The 21020-nt window shown below is 47.8% G+C and overlaps 1 protein-coding gene across 10 annotated transcripts in view; it reads right to left on the reverse strand.

Moving 5' to 3' along the window:
* The window catches only part of TNRC6A (trinucleotide repeat containing adaptor 6A), a 53979-nt gene that overhangs the window by 2775 nt on the left and 30184 nt on the right, over nt 1-21020 (reverse strand). For 3 of the 10 annotated variants that reach the window (XM_058035718.1, XM_058035713.1, XM_058035710.1), the window contains 19 exons: nt 20459-20791; nt 16804-16851; nt 11781-14369; nt 10801-10965; nt 10487-10662; nt 10247-10327; nt 9742-9793; nt 8578-8720; nt 8102-8248; nt 7793-7930; nt 7445-7573; nt 7293-7370; nt 6844-7054; nt 6268-6300; nt 3897-4028; nt 2327-2485; nt 1887-2027; nt 749-856; nt 333-554 (listed from right to left, as the gene is read on the reverse strand). In XM_058035718.1, coding sequence (XP_057891701.1) covers nt 333-554; nt 749-856; nt 1887-2027; nt 2327-2485; nt 3897-4028; nt 6268-6300; nt 6844-7054; nt 7293-7370; nt 7445-7573; nt 7793-7930; nt 8102-8248; nt 8578-8720; nt 9742-9793; nt 10247-10327; nt 10487-10662; nt 10801-10965; nt 11781-14369; nt 16804-16851; nt 20459-20791 — 5085 coding nt within the window. The remainder of the gene's footprint in view (nt 1-332; nt 555-748; nt 857-1886; nt 2028-2326; nt 2486-3896; nt 4029-6267; nt 6301-6843; nt 7055-7292; nt 7371-7444; nt 7574-7792; nt 7931-8101; nt 8249-8577; nt 8721-9741; nt 9794-10246; nt 10328-10486; nt 10663-10800; nt 10966-11780; nt 14370-16803; nt 16852-20458; nt 20792-21020) is intronic. The other 7 variants (XM_058035715.1, XM_058035712.1, XM_058035714.1 and 4 more) reach the window with 6 other exon arrangements.

A 21020-nucleotide genomic window follows, 5' to 3' on the forward strand; every position in this document is an offset into this window, starting at 1 on the left:
TGCCTGCTGCAAGCTCAGAAGAGTTTTGAAGCCTGTCTGATGACTCCCTGGGCTATCATGATCTAATTCATTACAGCATGAGCCTGTCTGTGAACAATGCTTAACCACAGAGCTGCCCTGATGTCCAGCCTGTGCCTCTCCCTGGCAGAGGCAGTTCCACTGAGGACACAACAAGCACCTGTGTCCCGTGTCACACACACACAGCACCTGTCCTGCCCCAGCCCTGCCCAGCACAGAGCCCGTGGCACTGCAGGGGCACAGACTGCCCAGCCCAACGCGTGGCAGACTAGTACCAGCCACCAACCCCTCCGGGCACACAGGGCCATCCTTACCAGGGGTGTATCTGGCATCAGAATTTCCCCATCCTCCACCCAGACGAAGGGAGTTGTCCCAAGTGGACAGGGGTGGTTTCTGGCCTGTCAGCCCTGGAGGTGGCCGGGACGGAGCAGTGATGCTTTTAGGTGGCAAAGGGACCTTCCACAGCTCATGAGCCAGAGAGGTGTTAGTGACTGATCCAGGAGACCACGTTGATTTGGAATCACTGTTTCTGGCTACTAAAAGACACAAACAACAGCCACAATCACTGTTGCTGCAAAGAAAAGCTGCTAAATTAGGGTAAAATCAAAACTGCTTCAAAATCAGTGAAGTTACCACGCTGATGAGACCCCAGCACCACTTTTATTGACATCTAGGATCCCCCTGGAGCACGTAAAGGGGAAGGAACCAGAACAGGACAAGCAGACATCACCTGAAGTGCTTTGTGCTGTACTGCTGAGGGAAACATTGTAGTTGGAGGCACGAATGGATGACCAGGCACTAGTTGAAGGCAGCGTGGTGTTCAAAGATGAGGATGACCCTGCAGCAAAGAGAAGAGTCAGACACAGCACAGCAGGTCACAAATGCAGCAGGATGAACTGTGCTTGTGCACACTCAGGGGAGGGACGTGCACCCTCAGCCCCCTCCTCAGCCCACGGCACGTGGGGGCAGCAGGAGAGCACAGCCCTGCATTCCTGCACGGCCGGGCTGCCCGGGCTCTGCTGCTCCCAAAGCCCTGGGCGTGCACAGCTGACAGCAGCAGCACAGCCCACACCCCTGGGACAGCCCCTGCCCTGCATCAGCACCGGGCTGGGCCAAGGATGGGCTGCAGCCTGACAGGCACAGCACAGGGACACACCAGGAGGGGAGCGAGCAGCAAACACACCCCAAACCCACAGCACAAGGGAGAGACATGAGGGCAGCAAGGGGAAAACACAGGGAACAACCAGGAGAGGAGCAAGGAGGAAACACAAGGGACAAACCAGGAGAGGAGCAAGGGGGAAACACAAGGGACAAACCAGGAGAGGAGCAAGGAGGAAACACAAGGGAGAAACCAGGGGAGGAGCAAGGGGGAAACACAAGGGACAAACCAAGAGGGGAGCAAGCAGCAAACACATCCCAAACCCACAGCAGAAGGAAGAGCCACGAGGGCAGCAAGAAACAAACACAGGGGAGCAACCAGGAGAGGAACAAGCAGCAAACACACCCCAGAGCACAAGGGAGAGCCATGAGGGCAGCAAGGAGCAAACACAGGGGAACAACTACGAGAAGAGCAAGGAGCAAACACAAGGGACAAACCAGGAGGGGAGCAGGCAGCAAACACATCCCAAACCCACAGCACAAGGGAGATGAATGAGGGCAGCAAGGAGGAAACACAAGGGACAAACCAGGAGAGGAGCAAGGAGCAAACACAAGGGACAAACCGGGAGGGGAGCAAGGAAAAAACACAAGGGACAAACCAGGAGAGGAGCAAGGAGCAAAGACAAGGGACAAACCGGGAGGGGAGCAAGCAGCAAACATCACGACAGCAGAGGGAAGGTTGCACACACTCCCCAGCAGGCTGAGCATACCACTGTTCCTGTCCCTGAGGTGGTCAACTTCCCGCACAGTATTAATTGAGAGATTGTTTATGACACTGCCAGGAGTGACGTAAGGGTCAGTTTCGGGGTCGATGTTTGGATAACCTTTCCATGGCTCACCAGGGCGAAACTCTAGGAATACAGATGCAGGAAAGAAGCTTATTTTCACCGTATTTTTAAAAAGGAAACAGCTGTCTAAACAATACATCTCCTAATGACTGAAAATCCAAAACCCTTTAAGCATTTAATTTCCTTGATGTAGCCATCACCGTACTAATTTAATTTCTGATTTCTCTGGCAGACACACTTCTCTCTGCACAGTAAAGCTGCCATTCTCCATTTCCACCTGCTAGAATTTCCAGGGTGCCCCCCTGCACTGGCTGCTGCCCCAGGGGGAGGTGCCCGGGCACGGAGGGAGGGCAGGGCTGTACCTGGGGGCCAATTAACACTGCTAGAGCCATTAGGCGATTTGGCACGGGGCCAGCCGTCCCCAATGGAGCCGGGAGGACTGGCTGGGGAGTTACTGCTGTTCAGGAAGTCGTAAGGAACAAACGGAGAATCTTCCAGCCTAAAACCACTTGAAATAGCACCTGATGGGAAAAAAAAAGCAAAAAAAAAAAAAAAAAGCAGTCAAATAGTTTTCATGGCTGGTTTTTATATCCCTATATAAATACATATAAAATCGTGCCCTCGTAAATCATTCATGAAATATAGAGCAGCACACTGTCCTCCTGTGATGCCAGGTTATACTGGAGATCATACAGGAGTGATGAATCAAAATGAAATATGTCTGAGTAATTCAGGAGAAAACTATAAGAATAATCCCCCATGAAACTACTTCACTAAAACAGTACATATATTCAAAGAAACATGTTCAACTCAAGTAAAGTATTAATTCCAGAGGTAAGAGCATTCTGTGGGACCCCATTTGACTAACAGGGCTCTGTGGTGGGAGAGCTCATGAAAGAAACAGCTACAACAAGTGAAGGATCTTTAGCAAAGCTCTGTGGATTCTATTCCTGTTCTTGGGAAGCAAAAAAATTAATTTAAAAACCCCTGAGACAGAGAAAGGAATGGTTTAAAAGTTACCAGACAGCAAAGCCAGTTCTGAGGGAACCAGGGATTGCATGAGATACAGAGATTCCGGCTCTGGTCAGAAAACATCACCTACAGGTAAAGCAACACCACCACTGCCTGAGGCAACAGTGGGAGGGGTTCAGCAGGGCAGCTGCAGGGAATGGCACGACCAGAGGCAGCTCAGAGCAGCAAAGCAGCTGATGCACCTAAAAATACCCCGACAATCTGAGACTGAACAGTAACAGGAGACTGGGGACATTTATAACTATCTTTAGACACAGATTCTTGGGCTATAGACTCGAATTTTAACTGGATGATTTCAAGCAACTGAAACAGCTGAAATGTCATATGAATCTTGATTACTGGAATGAAACACGAAGCAACCAAGTTCAGCTCCTCTAAAACTAAGGACAGCAATGGTACCAAGTCTAGCCCTTGTAAGCTCTTCCCAATTTTAGAATGCAAACACAGACATTCATAACCAAAACCTGCCAGTAAAAATGTCAGCCATGCCCAGAATGTGGTAAATCCCCCAAAATCACCTTAGGACAGAAGGGTGGTGGGAGCGAAAACTTGAAAACCAAGCTTTTGGCTCAAAAATATACGAAGCATTCCACTGGAGATTAAGGTAAAGCTAGTAGCAATAGTCACAGTTACAGAAAAGTCTGGTTAAAAATGAGTTCTGTAGAATGTTTCTACTAATCTCATCACAAGATCATTCTGTGAGCACAGTCAGCAAGCTGTGGCTGCTGTGGCAGACAAGCAGCAAGCTGGCACAGACAGCACAACAGAAACTGTTGTATGTAACACAGGAGTGACAACCCAGCCCAACCACCACTGCAAGGCTGCAGTGACCCCAGAACCCTGAGGCCAACCTGGGGTCACTCCCTGAGCACTGTGCTGCCCAAGGAGTGCTGCACATACCATGTTTGCTGGAGTTCTGATCTAGGGATGTGTTCATAGAAATGCTGTCGACTGTAGTCCATTTCCTCAGCCGAGACTGTGGCTCTTTAATACTGCTCATATCCAGGTTTACATTCAAGTTTGAGTTCATTCCTGAAAGCACACACGGCTTGTGAGACACAGAGCAAAGCTCTCCCAGTGCTCCTGGCCACTGCTGCCCCAGAAAGCACTGAAGAGCACGTTACCATGGTTATGTCATGCTTCAAGTCTCTGCTGCTGAGGAACGTTCTAGCACTGAAACCAGGGAACTCTCTGCACACAGAAGCTAAGCTGAGCAATGCAAAGCACTCCCAAGTTCTCAGCTCATGTCCTCATGCAAAAATGTCAGTGGAAGAAGACATTAGGAAGTTAAGAGAAACTAAAATGTAAATACCTAAAAGAGGGGGCAAACAGAACTGCTCTTGCCCTGCTGTAGCTGTGGTCTGTATCTCAGAGGTTTCTCTGCCAGAGAATCAAGACAATGCCAACCCAAATCTGCTCAAACATCTGGATGAACCAGGCTCTTCTGGGCTTGGACAACGTGCCCACATGTTTGACCTTGCCATGCCTGCTCCTTTCCAAGTCTGTCAGAATCCTGAACTCACAGCTCTACCTGGTACCCTTCCAGCCCTCCAGATCTGTTTACTTCTTCTCTGAAAACAAACACTACAAGAGTTTAACTTGGGAACACAGACACACAGGGAACTTCTCAAATGTCTCCTAGAAACACCTTCCTTCAGCAGTGGGAACAAGGGCTTCCTCTTGCTCCTAAGTGCACATTCACAGCCATAAAGAAATTGGTTTACTTTTTGAGGGGGTTTTGTTTATTTTTCTTAAAGGCATGAGCAAGAGTTGGTGCCAGAAAAGCCTCCTCTTGAAATGCCTCAGGAAAAGTGTTTGGAACAGGATGGAGTTTTATAAAATATAACAATTATCAATAGGTCAATCAGAAAAAAAGGGAATGTCCAGCTGATCCTGTTTCTGACACCTCCCTCTGGCATTTTGCTGTTGTCAGAGCAGTAACTCTGCAGCACAGCAACCTTCCTTCTATCTCTGGAGGAGCTGCAGAGACCAGACCTCTGAGAGAAGGGGTAGAAAGGCCCCAGGCTGGCAGAGGGGCACATCTGTGACCAGGCCAGTGCCAGCCCCAGCAGGCACAGCTCTGTCACAGCTCTGTGTGGGATTGTGTGGGCTGAGTGATGGACACCAGTCCCTGGATACAATCCATCATTTAAACACTTCCCAGAAGTAATTCTTCATATCCTACTGTGGAAGAGTTTATATTAGTTATATAGTTATACTATTAGTTATAGTATACTCAGTACTAGTTATTAGTTATATCAGCTATACTCACTTAAAGGTTGTTTTTATTAATAGAAATAATTCTATAATGAACTGGGATGTGAGTGCAGAACTGGTCAGGGAGAGAAAAGGATGCTCTGGGCGAGTATCTAGTGAATCCTGACAAATCCCTTCCCTGAAATGGAAACAGAACCTCCTTGCTCTCCTTGCTGGGTCTCCCGACACTGGAATGGGAACACAGAGAAAAAACAAACCCAAGAATGTTCCAGGAGAAGCTGGGCAGGGTGAGCTCCCTCTCACACCACCACGCTGCACTGGGAGGTGACACCAGCCTTCCTCTGCACTCCATTCTTCACTAGGAGGAAAGAAATTCCAGCAAATGCTTCTCCTGCCCTTCAGCCTTTATGTGAGCACTGAGGGTGGCTCTGTGTGCTGAGCAGAGGGACCCCAAACCACTCCAGACTCCTGAGGGATCTCAGAGCAACCTGACACACCCCACAGGCTCCTGAGCCACGGTTCATGTGAGAGAGCAGCTGTGGGGCAGTGCACAGCAATTCCAGCTCCAGGAATGAACACACAGGAGCCTGACCTGGGCACGATGCAATCCCTCAGTGCACAGTTTGGTGAGAAAGTGAAATATGCCTTTCCTTAGGGCTAACACAGTGTGTCAATGGGTACAAAACTTCCTTTGTATGCCTTGCCCTTTGAATGAAAGCAGAACTGGACGCTGATGCCAAGCATCACCAGCAGCTCTGAAGCAGCAGCCTGGACCTGAGGCTGGCCCCAAGCCACCCCAGTGTGGCACTGTCCTGGCCAGAGCCACTCTGCCTGCAAGCACAGGGACCCAGCTGCATGTCCAGCAACAAACTGCCCTGCAGAGGCCAATGAGAATGCAACCAGCCCAGCAGAAATGGCCCAATTAGAATAATAGAGAGAAAAGCAAAAATGAAGGGGAGGAAAGAAACGGGGGTAAGGAACAGAGGTAAATGGTAAACAGCTGTAGTAAGATAGCATTAAAAGGGGACCTAAAGTAAGAAGAAAATATACAAGCCTGGAATTTCTGAAGTAGAAATTGGACAGAAGCCTGAAAATGTAGGGAGAAAGAAACAGGAGATGTTTGTATTTATAAATGTTCAAACATTTTGCCTAATGAGACAACAATTCTTTAAAAATGCAAAGCCAAAAGCTTTCTTTCCTGGACAAAACCACTAACAGGCAAAGTGACTGTTCTACCTTTGCAATCCTAGAGCCATTGAAAGCATTTCTGAATTCCCAATAAAAGTGCCTACATCAATGGGTTCTGTGCATGGATTCTACTTCTTCAAGTCCTTTAGCTCCAGGGATGAGGACTTTGTATCACCCTGGGGATCCAGGACACAAAAGGAGCACCAAAAGGAGCCTGTCATTCCTCAGGACTGTAAAGTATTCTGCACTGAGACAGGGACACTCACTGGGAATGAGTGCACTTGGGGAAAAGTTATTGGTGAGCAAGGGTAACCCCACACAGAACTACTACTGCCACTAAAAAGGGAAGCACTGACAGGGTTACAGTCATTTTCCAGGAGGAGGCACGGGGAAAAGTGGGGCTGTGTGTCACACAAACGTGGGCTGACTGCAGGGCACCCACCTATAGGGAAGCTGCTGAATGCATTGATTGGTGAGGGCCCTTTCTGCAGCTCAGGAGTAGTGTGGGGCATGACATTCTCGAGGAAGGATTTCATGGAGGGCTGATGGAGTGACTGCTGTTGAGAGGGTGGAGTTTGCTGCTTCATTAACAGGTTTGGATCAAGCTGACGGGACTGTTGCATCATCTGTTGCTGCATACTAAGAGATCGACCCTTTAAAAAAACAGAGCAGTTACAACACCAATGAGCAAAAGCTTTTCCACGTTCTGAGAAAGAGAAATGCACCTCTGTGCCCTGTGCATCCTGCACAGCCAAAGCCCAGCACCCAGTCCCTCCTCCAAAGCTCCATCCACCCCTGCACACCTCAGTGCGAGTCACAGCAGGAAATGCAGCTCAGGATGAAAAGCAGCTCCCAGGAGAGCTGAGAGGGGAGAGCGAGGAGTTTCCTTACCTGCTGCTCCTGCTGCTGCCGACCCCCTGAAGGCACACTCCTCTGGGGCTGCGCCTTCTGCTGCTGAGCCAGCAGCCGCTGCGAGACACACAGGGTTAGAGCAGGACAGCCCCAGCCCCTGCCACCCGCAGCCACCGCCAGCACCAGCTCACCTGTAACTGGGAGATCTGAGAAAGCTGGTTTAACTGGGACAGTTGATTCAACATGGCTACCTGTTGTGGGCCAAAAAGTGGGCTCAGGCCACCGCTGTTTGGTGCATACTTCAGTAATGATACTGGAACCTGCAACACACACCAGGGCCAAGGGCAACTGTAACAGCTCTACTCAGGCCAGAATATGAGAATACTGGAACCTCTGGTCAACACATGCTTGGCTTCATCAAGCCAAATATGCTCCCAAATATTTACAGAATAAATATCAGCAGCACCAACAAACAAGGAACAATTTTCTGAAGCTGCATTTGGATAGTTCATACACAGAGTGCTTTCTGTATCACTTACCTGAGGGGATAGTAATGGAGGAGGCACTTGAGCACGTGGATTAGGCTGAGATGAATTAAGAGGTTGTGCTGGAGGCTGCTGCATGCTCCTGGGCTGTGCTGCTATATTCCCAACACCAAACACACTGGGATTGCCATTCTGGGGAAAAGACGGGCAGTCAGTGACAGAAAACCTCTTCTGCTGCTTCTCCCACCCCACACATTTCAATCACAAGTTAAACAGGTATCAATTACACAAGCAGCTACAACGTTATATCAAAAGGCATTAAATGCAGTAAGTAACACACCAAGGATATGCACACAGCCTTACCTGTCTAACAGAATTCAAGCTTTGCATACCCAGCCCTGCTAGGGAGCCCAGGGCTTGGTTAGGTAGTGCATTATTTGAAGGGGGAAGCTTCATGTTTTGATTGGACATAAACTGCATGTTTTGGGACTCGTCTGCTACAATGCCATCCTGATGGGACAGACAAACCGAGGCGCAACAACCAGCCAGCAAGCAAGCAGAAGGGAGAAACCATTGCAGGAGCAGAAGGGAAGAGTCACAGGACAGTCCAGCACCAGCAGGAGATAGGCAGAAAACAAAAGAGATCAGGTTAGTCATCGGCACCGCCCAGGCCTACAGAGAGTGCTTAGTACAGTCATCAGTGAGTTAACAAGAACAGATCTGTGTCCTGGACTAACCAGGCAGCCCTCAGCCCCCCTGCAGCAGGTCAGGAGCACACAGCCCACTGCCCAGGACACAGCGAGGGAGCTCAGCAGCGTCCCCACACAGACCCCACTGACCTTATCGAAGTAAGGACCGCGATCCATGGAAGACTCTTTGGGAATTTGGGGACGAGAACCGGGGCCTTTTCCAACCACACGATTGTAATCTCCCACGCCCAGGCCGTGCTTGTCCATCTCCATCCTCTTGTCCTGCAGTAACCCTGGGCACAGAGAGCTGGCTGCACACCCTGGGGGCTCGGCCCCAGCCACACCAACAGCAGCTTTGTGCTGGGGAGCTGAGCTGGGGCAGGACAGCCCTGGACACACAGCACCTGAGCTGAGCACAGCCCTGGACACACAGCACCCCAGCTTTGAGAGGACACCCCAGGTACCAATGCTCGCACACATCTGAGACATGGAATCACCACCAACACACTTTGCAAGGCTTCACGCAGTAATATCTGCCAGCTTGCTCTTAAAATCAAGTATGTATAATTGTTTAAACTTGCAGTAATCTAAATATCCCGCTTGTCATTAATACTGAAATCTAAAACCCAAAAGACTATGAGCCCCAAAGTGAAAATACCCAATTTTGAAGTGGAATAAGGAGAGAGTAACTACACTAAAAACTACAATTAGTTTTAGTTAAACATTCTATCATCACAGTATACTGTAATTAATGTATTAAGAATTATTTTTCATTTGCTAAAGAAATAACAGTAATTGGAATCAAATAAACTGTAACTGCTCCCAAGTAATTTTATACTCAGGTTTAAGCATTTCTAAAATAACTGTGCAGTATTAATTCAGTTCTTAGAACGGAACACGTGTTTCCAAGAATGAACCCAATGAGCCCGTGTGGGATTTGGTGTGTTTCTGTTTATACTCAGTGGAGGTGCCCAGAGGGCAATCAAGATATTTATATTACAAGGAACAACCCCACCACACCCTGAAAACATCGTCTCATGCCAGTTTAACATATATAAATATGGATAAGCTTAGTTTGATATGTGGCCAATATTCCTATAGCAACCAGGTGATTCTGTGTGCAGCATTAGTCACACACACAAATACTCTTCTCTGCAAGGACATTCCTTTTCTTTAGGGAAATATACACTTAACTACACATAGCTATATATACACTACATATCACTTGAAAAATGTAATTTACAGAAGGATATAAGGTAAAAGAGAGTATGGAAGAAAAAGCAATAAAGCCCAGCTAGGTTCTACTGCTCTTACCTCCAGACATGTCCATCTTATTGCTCTGTATGGTTTCTTCTGGTGATTCTCTCTGAAGTAATAAAATAAATCACAGTTATTTATTTTTTAAGATAAAACAAAGAGATTCCTGCACACTATTACAATTCAAAACTGCAAGAAAGAAAAATCAAGACAATCAGATGCTATTTTAAAGCATTTCCTCCCTTCAGTTCTTATCCAGTCAAGAACACATTCCCTCACCAGAACTCCTAGTAAATGCAGTAAAGCATCAGGCTATGGGATGAATACCTATAATGGTTACAAAACCACTTTTTTGTAATGGTTACAAAACCACTTCTCCTCAATAAAGAGGTCTTTTTGCAATAAGAATCCACAGAAAAGGGATGGCTGACAGGGGAGACAAACACAAGTAAAGAGAAAACCAGGATGAAAATGAACACTTGGCAATTGAGCATTTCCATGTCTGCACATTGCAACAAGCCCTGTGGAAAGGCAGCAAATCCAGACAGAGACAAATACTTACTGAAAAACTGAGATTTGTGAATTGCTTAATGAATGGATTGATCCATGTTTCATCTTGCTTATTTCCACCTTTCATTATTCCCTTAAAAACAGAAAGGAATTCCTGTGATACTCAGATCTGACTTTAATTACATCAACACGTGTTAAGAATGAAAATTGAAGTGTAATGTGCAAGTGCAGTAATCCCTTCTGACTCAGCCTTCAGAAATGACTGCAAGCCTTGCCCTCAGCTGCTCCTCACCTTTGTGGGCATTTTCTTCATGTAGGGTGGCCAGTTCAACGAGGGGTTAGCTTCTTGTGAGGAACCGCTGTTCCACATTCCAATCTCCACATCCTCCTCTTCCTCCCAGCTGGTCTGGCGACTGCCACTCAATGGCATGTCATCTCCACACCAACTATCTTGCATAGATTTAGGCCCTGGTGGTGGAAGAACCCAGCAGTGAACATTGCAGCAGCAGCTCCACCAAAGAGCCTAGTGCAAGGTAAGAACCCCTGGAAAACAGGATGCTTTCAGAGAGGGATTTCAGCCTTGCCAAGCACACTGAGAGCACTCACCAGGCTTGCTCGGAGGCTGCTGCCCCAGGGCAGTGTTTCCCCAGCCAGAGGTGCCTCCTGCATCGCTGACAGGCTCTCCCCAGCTCGTACCAGTGTCCATGGGCTTGCCCCACGCCGCTGTCCCGTTATCCACAGTGGTGGCTGGAGCAGGAGGCTCTCCCCAACCTTTGCAAAGCAGGGGGGGTTATTGGCATCGTTCTGAACAGGGTTTTAGAGCTACCTAAAGAGACTCAAGTGTTTTGCCTTTTCTATATGCTTAACATACAGTAAAAAGCACGTGAGCACATATATTTTTGTTTTGTGTGAGGGTCATTGTTGCAACTGCAAGCTGTTCCTTAAATAAAAGTAATCACAAAAGTACAAATTTTGTATTTACAGAATTGCATTCTGATAATGCAAATTTCTAAGATATTAAGCTAAGAGCTGCTTGTTACATGTAACTGACCCCATTTGGCACTTGAAAAAGAGATACAGCACAAAATATTTCCTATATCCCATAAAGTTCCTCTCCAAAATCATTATTAACTGCTCATGAAGCTACAAGACCAGAAAGTCTGATACCAAATGCTTATAAACCCATCACCCCTCATTCTGTCCTGCGGAAGCTCAATGTGCTTCTTTTTTTTTTGAAGACTCATTGGCAAAATTAAAATTTATCTGGTTTAGAATAATTTAGGAAAGTATTTCAATCCTCAGACACTATTTTAAGTATTTTCTCTGTGTTCCCACTCCCCAGAACTCAAGCAGAGCTGTTTAGCCCTTATTACTGCAGTTATTTAAAACTGGAGCAGATCTCCAATCTGTACAAACACATCAATGCTCTGTGACAATGCTGTTCATTTCTTTAACAAACAGAAATTGTACTTCATTGCCTCTCTGCCATTTCCACTCTGAAACTAAAATATTGTTCTAAGAAGCAAGACTAAAAAGGAGCTTTACAGTCAATAGAAAACACAAATTTGGGTAAAAGGCAGGCTTACCAGAACCCGAGCTGCTCTCCTTGCTAGACATGGCACTTGAAGACAGCAGCTGCGGGTGTACCTGTGCTTGCTGGTCTGAACTGCTGCTACTGTTAGGGACATTTTTATTCCACATGTTCACATTTTTGTAGTTGTACTTGCTGGGATCACCCCACGCAGAGGTTCCATCATCAATCTCCATCTTGCGGCGAATGGATTCGGGGGACGGCTCCTCCCAGCCCGTGGGCTCCTCCTCCTTGGCTGGGGCTGGCATGGGCCCCCCCAGCCAGCCGGACCCCGGGGGCTTGTTGGGGGCAGACGGGGCTCCCCAAGAGCCAACATCCTGCTTGTTCCACTCAGGAGAGCTGGCTGCCTTTGACGAGTCCCCCCAGACTTGAGGCTGACTGGATTTCGGAGGGTCTCCCCAGCCCTGGCTCTGATTAGACTTCGCAGGCTCATCCCATCCTGAAGAGTTGTTTGGGGTCGCGTTGTTGCCTCCCCAAGTAACAGAATTTGATTTACCTGGCTCATTCCAACCAGACACCGACCTGTCGCTGTTGCTGCCTCCAGAACTGGATTTCTTTGCCTCACCCCAGTGGTTACTTCTGGAGTTTTCACCCCAGCTATCACCAGCAGACACTGCCCAACCCTGGCTGGCCTTCTGTCCGTCTCCCCATCCCTGCTTCATCTTCGGTGTGTCATTCCAGGATGACTTTTCTTCTTTGCCACTTCCCCACGATTGATTGCTCTTGACCATTACTGTAGCAGCAGAATCTTCTTCCCACCCCCCTTGGCTGTTTGACCCTTTGGAGTCTCCCCACCTTGTAGCAGACTTTGGATCTCCCCACCCCGATACAGATGAGGTATCGTTATTATTAGGGCTAGGTCTATCCACACACCCCCCTGAGCTGGAAGTCTGTGTCACAGAGCCCCCCCAGGCCTCTGTCCCATTGTCAGTTTTCCTTTCACCCCTCGGTGACGTTTCGGTGTCCCAGGCAGTGTTCTGTTTGATTGGAGTCTGTCCCCACCCGGAGTTGGAAAGGACGCGCGGATCTAGGTCAGTTCTGTTCACTATGCTTTGGAGTAACGTGTGCTGGTCGACCTTCCTCCTCTCTCGGTTCTGGCCCTCGGCAGCCGCTCTGTCCTCGTGGCAGCCGGCGCTCTCCGAGCTGCCCTCGCTGTCCCCCGTACCTGTTTTGGCCCACGTGCTGCTCTGCTCAGCCATCTGGGAGGCAGCAGAACCCTGGCTGCTCAGCTCCTCCTCCTCAGTAGACTTCCATCCGTTTGTAAACTTCCTGCTGCTTCCATTGAGGCCCTCGTTGGAATGCTGATTGCCGGGCAGTTTGCTCCACTCCCCATTGGGGATGTTGGTGCCAGTGCTCTGTGCAGGGCTGCCCCATCCTCTTCTGCTCCCGCCAGCGCTCGCACCGCTCCCGTTTCCCCAGGGCATGTTCTGGGAGCCGACTGCCCCTGCCTCCCACACCCCTCCGCCTTTATTCCCGTTGATTTGAAAGTTAGTGCTGCCGGGCCCGCTGCCGCCCGGCTGCATTAGAGTTGCATTCACAGTGTCACCATTAGCTTGGCTGTTAGGGCCCGGACATTTGTCTCCAGAGTAACCAGAACCATAGGCACCCCAGGTAGTACCGTAAGAGCCGCCAGTTTTGGCCTCACCGTTGCTCAGGTGAGAGATGGAAGTGCCGTTTGCCACTGGAGAGGCCTGAATCTGAGAATGATTCATTGTGCTCACGCGCCAGGCCCCGGGCCCTGCAGTGCTGGGCAGCTCGTTCATCTGCACCGAACCAGCAGAGTTTGGTAAACTAGAGGTCATAAAGTTAGTAGTGTTATTTGGTCCATTCATTTCAGTGTTAAGGTTTTGAGGTTGCCCACTGAATGAAACATTCCTTGTACCATTTACTTCAGAATCACAACTTTCCTGAAGGCTTCCCCAGGAACCGTGGGCCGAGCCACCCACTTTCGAGTTAATACTCTGGCTGTTGGCCATCTGACCTATGGTACTGCACTGAATGCTTGTGCCAGGACTCCCACTCCCCACGGACCCTTTCAGGGCATGTCCACTGTTCTCCAACACGGACCAGGCACCATGGTTGCCATTTGAATTCAAAGTGCTTGGATTTAACCCTCCATTTGATGAAGAGCTTATGGTGCCCCAAGCATTCATTCTATTGTTGCTACTTTCAGATTTGCTGTCAGGAGCATCCACAGAAACTTGACATGTGCTTATTATGGACCCGTGGGATAACCCCCAGGGCCCATTAATACTTCCATTGCCCACATTATTGCTGTTGCTACCAACCACAAACTTATTCTGCGCCCCGTGGCCGAGGCCGTTGCGAATGCCGTCGCCCTCTCCTGCCGCGCTCCCTGAAGCCATGATCACGAGGTTGCGCTCCGACCCAGAGCTGGAGGCAGAGTCAGTGTCCATACATTCTGAAGTCAGCTCTGGGTCACTGCCAGTGATTGATGGCCATGCTTCTTTGTCAGAGCCGTCTACGATAACTTTATCCCAGTTTGTGCTGGAGTCGCTATTTGAAGAGACTGGTCCCCAGTGAGAATTTTCATAATGGGATCCTAGACCACTGTGGTTCAGATCTAGAATGAAGAAGGAAAGCCCAAGGGCATTATTATGAGTTCAGTGTTATTACTTAATTAAGCAGAAAAGGGGGGGAAAAAAGTATAAAGATATTAAGCCAGGAATTATTTTGCTTACTATTTTGCTTCTGTTAAAACTACAGTCATGGCAAGTGACAGAGAAAGCTTTAAGTACAGCTGCCCAAAGGCTGCCACGCACAACCCAGAACACCTACCAGCATGCAGAGCTGCCCTCACAAAAACCTCAGAAAACTTTACACTCCTAAAGGTCTTTTTCTTCCAGAAAAACATTTTTAAAAGGATACTCTGTATCACCACATATAAACGATTTTCTAAAACACATACACATATTAAAAACCACAATAGTAAATAAACCCGAAAACACACCAGAAGGCAGAAATTCCAAGAGGACATGGCCCTGGCCCAGCAGTACCAAGTGCTGTGTGACAGCAGTCAGATAACACACACCTTCCCACCCGTTACAGACATTGTATAGGAGCCTTCAGTACAAGTTATTCAAGGTATTTTCCTTTATACAGCAACAGCTTGGCACAAAAAGCACAAGACCCATCTGAAATACTGCTTTCAGAATGCACAAGCCTATTTTTAATTAATTTGTCACCAATATCAATATTACTGATCCTACAGTGAAACAGAACTGAGTGCAAGACCCTGGCTGCAGAACCGGAGCAGCACAGAGCAGGGATCACCCACTGCAGCTCAGCCCTGGCACTCAGCTGAGCTTCCCCTGGCACACCAAGGTGAGGAACAAGGATGGGGGCCCAGCAGTTTGGGCCAGGAGGAGTGGCAAAGCCCTTGGCAGGCAGGCAGAGTGCTGTGATGGTGTGTGACAGCTGCACAGTCCTGCAGAGCCACCACCACCCTTGGGAGAGCCAGGATTTGGCTGAGCATAACCCAGAACCTGCCCATTCGGGTGGCACCACAAGAACACTGCCATGGCTGAACAACTGCCCAACAAACGTCAAGGTTTCAGCTCCCTCCCTGGTATTTTAGAAAAGGACATTTAACCTGCACTAAGGGACCGATCAAAGAGCTGTGTGCACTCTGGGGAGAGACAGAACCAACGGCACAGAACAAGATCCTGATCACACAAACACCATCCCAGGAACAGCGTCCCTTTAAAGCAACACAAAGGCACACACAGATGGCAAACAGCCTGGATTCAGCACTGAGAGATACAGGTTAGGACTACAAGTCACAGGGAAATGGTAAAACAAACTCTGATTTGCACAGCAGCAGAACACATGAAGAAAGCTTGTGTTTATCCCAATTCTGTTACCCAAATTTAGCTGCAGTTTATGCACAGCTGATCCACAAGCAGCACGCAGTGATTAACTTCTACTCAGCTGATTTCTCCCATTACACACAAAACTACTTAGACCAACAGTCCTTCTCCTGCACATAAACTGTTAGTGATGTCTAGCATGAGTTCTGGAACATTCCTACCTGAACCTCCCCAGCTCGTGCACTTCAGAGACCAAGGATACAAACACTGAGCAAGCAGATACCAGCTCTGACTTTCTGTATCTGGCAGGGACCACAGAACACCCTCAAAACTGAAAAATGACATGTGACAACACCCTGCATTTGGTGCAAGCACAGGGAGCCAGAACAGCCCACTCTTTCTTTTCTTCCCAAAACTATTTAAAGTTGCAACTGAACTTTTGCTGCCTAAATCCTTGACAAAAAACCATTTACACAAACCCGAGTTTCTTAAAATTCTGTAATCTGCTAGGATTGCTTTCAGTAATTTTTAATTTAATGCTTTCCAGCTATCAGTTATCCTGCAGGAAACATTTGCAAAAAACCGTACGTATTTCAAAAAGCAGTTTGTCATCACATGGGCTAAAATAAACAGGATTGATAAGTGTAAATTAAGAAATACCTGAATCTTGCACCCTCTGCCTCCTTTTCCTGCTCCAGCACACCTGGCACCCCAGGCTGTCAATACCATACCTTGCAATCACTGCACCTTTGGGCCTTATGAACAAATGCATTTTAGTGAGTACAGTCCTGAGCTTTTAGCAAACAAATCAAGACATGATTTCCTCCACAGTGTGACATGTCTCTGACAGGAAGCACAAGCTTGCACAGATTATTCAATACCACAAGAGGCAAGTCAGCATGGAAGCATAAGCGTAAAAAAAACCCAAAAAACAGTACCTTAATGCTAAGGCGACAAAAACTCTTAGTATGAATTCTGACTTAATTAGAAAATTAAAAATGTTAAACCAAATTAGTATGCAATGGCACAGAGAAGGTATACTGCGATCATTCACACACCCATGCCAATGAAAAGCATAAGCCAAAGAACAAAAATAAAAATAAAAATTAAAAAATCAGACAAAACTGTGTGACACATGTAACCACCACAAACACGTAGTGCAAAGCAGGTGAGATGGAAGTAGCTAACCTGACTGGTTAGGGGAGTGGCTCACCAAGTCCCGAATGGGAGGCATGCCTACAAAAAAAAAGCAAGAAAATCACAGAAGTGTTACTTCAGCAAATGAGAGAACAGTCCCCACAGCACTCGGTGCTGTAAACCCAGTCCTTAGACCCCTTTTTCAGGACAGGTTTCTCTCAGGGCCAGCTCAGTCTCACGGTCCGCTCTGAATCACGTTGCCCACACAGGGAGCAGGGACACGGCAACAAACTCAGCCTGGGGATGTGAGAATTTGCAATTCTGCTGCTTTTATGACACATTTCAATTACAACCTACTTGTTACACATTTGGCATTTAATGAACCAATTTAATGTGTCCTTAAAAGTTTGATTTATACAAAAAAGAGGATACAGTCAGGGAAACCACAACCAGTTCATTTTGGACTGCACTGACTAAGAAGTTGAGCAGTCAGCCCTGAAACTTCAGCAAGTTCCTCTCCCCTCTCTGAACAGCACATTTGCTGCACCTCCCAGCCAGGGCTCTGCTGCCTGACTGAGCAAACAGCAGCACCTGAGCATGGCCCAGCTCAGACTGAACCTAAGCACGGGCACAGCAACCCATCACATCCTGCTCCTCCCCTGTGCCACTCTACAGAATCAAACTTCATCCTTCAAACCCACAATTCTACAGCTGGAGACCATAACTGCTGCATTGAAGGCAATGTTCCCCAAATGAATGCAACCCTCATCACCACCAACTGCAAATCCCAGCTGCTCCTTCTTCCCTGAGTCCCCCAACAGCTGAGAACCACCCCGGGTTACTGGAGGCACCTTTTGCTCCCAAGGGCTCTGGCTGGGACACAACTTTGTGAGATGCACCAGGACAAAGGCAGATGGGAGGAATCCACACTGGAGCCCTGCCAGGAGCCCAGTCCTGCTCTCCTGTTCAGCTCTGGCCACAGCCAAAGCAGTTACTGCTGGGAATATTTCAGTTTATAATGATAGATCATTTCATCGTGGAACAGCCACCTGTCTATCCCAAGGTGTTCCAGAGCAGAGGTGAGCAAACACCAGGGCAGCAATCAACCCTGACCTTCATGTCAGGTTTGCACATGGGGCACGTCAGTGAAGACAACAATAAACTGGGAATGGAAGTGTCCTGATAAAGAGCTACTTAGGGAGATCTCTAGAAATAACCATCTTGGCACTGGCCTGGATCTGTTTCAGAAGCACTACAAGCCATGAGCTTCATTTATGTGTCTCTACTAAAACAACACATCAAATGCCCTAAAAACAGCAGGAAAAACCCAGCCCACGGGCCTATCCCTTCTTCAGCTTTACTTCTGGACAAAGCATGTTGATTTTCCAAACAGGAGACAACTGCTCACACAAAACACAAGTAAAGAGATGGGGTATAGACCACTGTTATAATTTAAAAATTCTCCAATACCAACAACTTAAAATCTTAGTGTGCCCAGGGCAACTAAAGAGTTTAAATTCAGCAGTATCTGCCTGCATTACCTGGCTTTTACAAAGCACCTACCAAACCATTCCAACACAGCTGAACTGGGGAGAGATCCTTTCAGGAATTACACACAAACCCAAAGCCATTCCCAACTCCAGCAATTCTGACTTGAACACTTGAAGCCCCAGTTTTTCTTTTAGCCCTAAAATACAGATCAGTCCCAGCAGCCCCTGGTTTATCCATGGATGTCCTGTCTATGCAAGCAACCTACAGATCTGTCAAATGTCATGAGATTTTGCACTCCAGAGGTAACACAGAGAGTACCTGGAGCTGCTGGGGGAGGCTGAAAGAGGAAGCAGGGAGAGCGAGTGAAACTGAGACAGGCAAATGACAACTGCATTTCCTCTCAGACACAAAGGTGGCAGAAGACATCAGTCCTGCTGGACGGGGCCTCCCCCACCTCACCAGCGCCAGACCAGAGCTTGAAACAGAAACCCAGCACAGAAAAATCATCTGCCTTTCCATTATCGTCTTGTCTGTGTTTAGGAAAGATCATGACAGCACATCCAAACCCGCCGTTATTCCTGGTTATTGCAGGGAAGGAGACATTCCAGGCACACCCAAGGCACCAAGAAGGCAGAGCCGAGTGCCCAGCCTCAGATGGCAGCTCTGAGCTCTCCTGGGACACACAGAACATCAGGAACAGAGCTCTGGCAGGAGCTACAGCCAGCACAGACACTGTCCTGAGGTGACAAAGGGATCTGGCCAAGCCCTGCCTCCCTGCAGGACCCTGCACTCGCTGGACACAGCACCCACACCAGCAGGGCACAGCTCAGAGCACAGCCCTGGCACCTGCTGGCACTGCCCACAGCTGCACAAACCACGGAACACTGAGCAAACCTGGACAAATGCAGCACACAAATGGGAACCCAGCTAATTAAACGCTGGGCTGGTGTTCACAGTACAATGGAGAACAGCACACAAATCCTCTGGATACAACTGGGAGACTTAATAGGTTGTATAAGCAGTAATACTTCTTAAATTAGTTTACGTGTGAATTTTTATTTAAATCACCACTCTTATTTAAAGGACCTTGCCACACACCTTGGTCAGTAGAGCATACACACTGCAGGAAAAGTTCCACCTTAATGAAAGGTAGCTTTAAACACCACTAGGGACAGGAACAACATCATACAGGCGAAGCAAAGAAAAGAAGCTACTTAAAAATTACCTGTTGCAAAGGCAAAGATTTCCATCAGTATGTTACAGAAATAACACTGGAAAGTATAAAAAATAATAAGGGAAACATTCCTCAAGGACTCATGGATAAACTGCTTCCAGTGCTTTGTTTACTTTCATTTTAAATCATGCTTCTTCAGTATGCAGTACTCAGAACAGCTCAAAATTTAACTCAAACTTGAAATACTAAGGCTATTTTCAGGATTTATTTTTTTTCTCTTTTTTTCACTAAAGGGGCTGAGACTCACATCATCACTGCTACATGCACATCAAAATGCAAATACTAGTATAAAAATAAGAAAGTATTAAGCACTGACATGCATTAATACCAAATCCCTTTGAAAAGCTAGATCCCTCACAGAAAGTTACTTTTTTTTCCAGACAAAAATAAACTACATTAATGTCCTGTAAAATTAACTGAGCTGCATGTTAGTGCAGTCACTGAACAGCACATCCTACACGTGCAACAGGGAAGCTCACCTTTCTTAAAAGACTGTTTGAAGGAATGCATAACAAACCAAAATAACAAAAGATGATTGAACTTAAATAGCAGTAAAGGTATAAGTGGATCCATTCTGTAATACAACAAAGCTTCAGGAGAAACACCTTTCTTTCTGGGATGCCTCTACCAAAACTGGATGCAACAGAGGTGCTTTGTACCACGGCCATGCTGGGATAGTGCTGCGCACAAATCAGGGAATGTGCAGCACAGCAGAGGCCACGCTGGAACCACCACCTGCTCCTGCCATGTCTGCCACTCACTGCTGCCAAGAGCCTGAGACAGGGGCTGAGCTTCATGTGCAACCTGCCCAGAGAGGCAAAACCACCCTGCAACACTCACCATCAAGCTCTGACACAGGAAAGGATCTCCTCATGCTCCAGCTTACAGTGCAAGTTCCAATACTGCTGGCTGAAATATTCCCCTGATAGCGAATTTAAGCCAGTTGACTTTAGCTAAAGGAAAAGAAGGCAGTGCCCTCACCTGGCTGTTTTTTGCTGCTGTTGGGCACTTCTCCGTTGGTCACAGGCTGGTTATTGGTGCCAGTGCTGCCTCCTGGCTGGCCGTTGAACACCTTGGGGGTGGATCCCAGGTTCGCAGCTATCCCTGGTAACTGCTGCCCCCGTTTCAGAAGCTGCTTCTGTTCCTGGTGTCGGAATCGCGGCGGTACTTCCCGAGGAGGGTACCGAGGCAAGGGCTGCTGCTGGCTGCTGGCTGGGGCCCGCTTGGCATTATTGGGAGTGCTGGTTCCTGGGGAAGTGCCGTTGGAGGTCACGGGCTGGGGCTGGCTTACACTGGTCTTGGTTTGTTCTGGCACTGCCCCCACCCCCAGGAAAAAGAAAGAAAGTGGGACAAAGTTATTCATGTGAACAGCCACTGAAAAAACTGAAGACTAAGTCAATATTATTAGAGGTGTTTATTTATGAGGTAATGGCAGCATTTCTTGTGATTCAAGCTGTAACTCATCCCCAAGGAAAAGCTCTGCTGTCCCTCAATGACTTTCATGGCACAGACCTGGAAGCAGGAATATGCCTTGCTATCACTC

This window comes from Melospiza georgiana, chromosome 16 (assembly GCF_028018845.1).
Source record: "Melospiza georgiana isolate bMelGeo1 chromosome 16, bMelGeo1.pri, whole genome shotgun sequence".
NCBI lineage: Eukaryota > Metazoa > Chordata > Aves > Passeriformes > Passerellidae > Melospiza > Melospiza georgiana.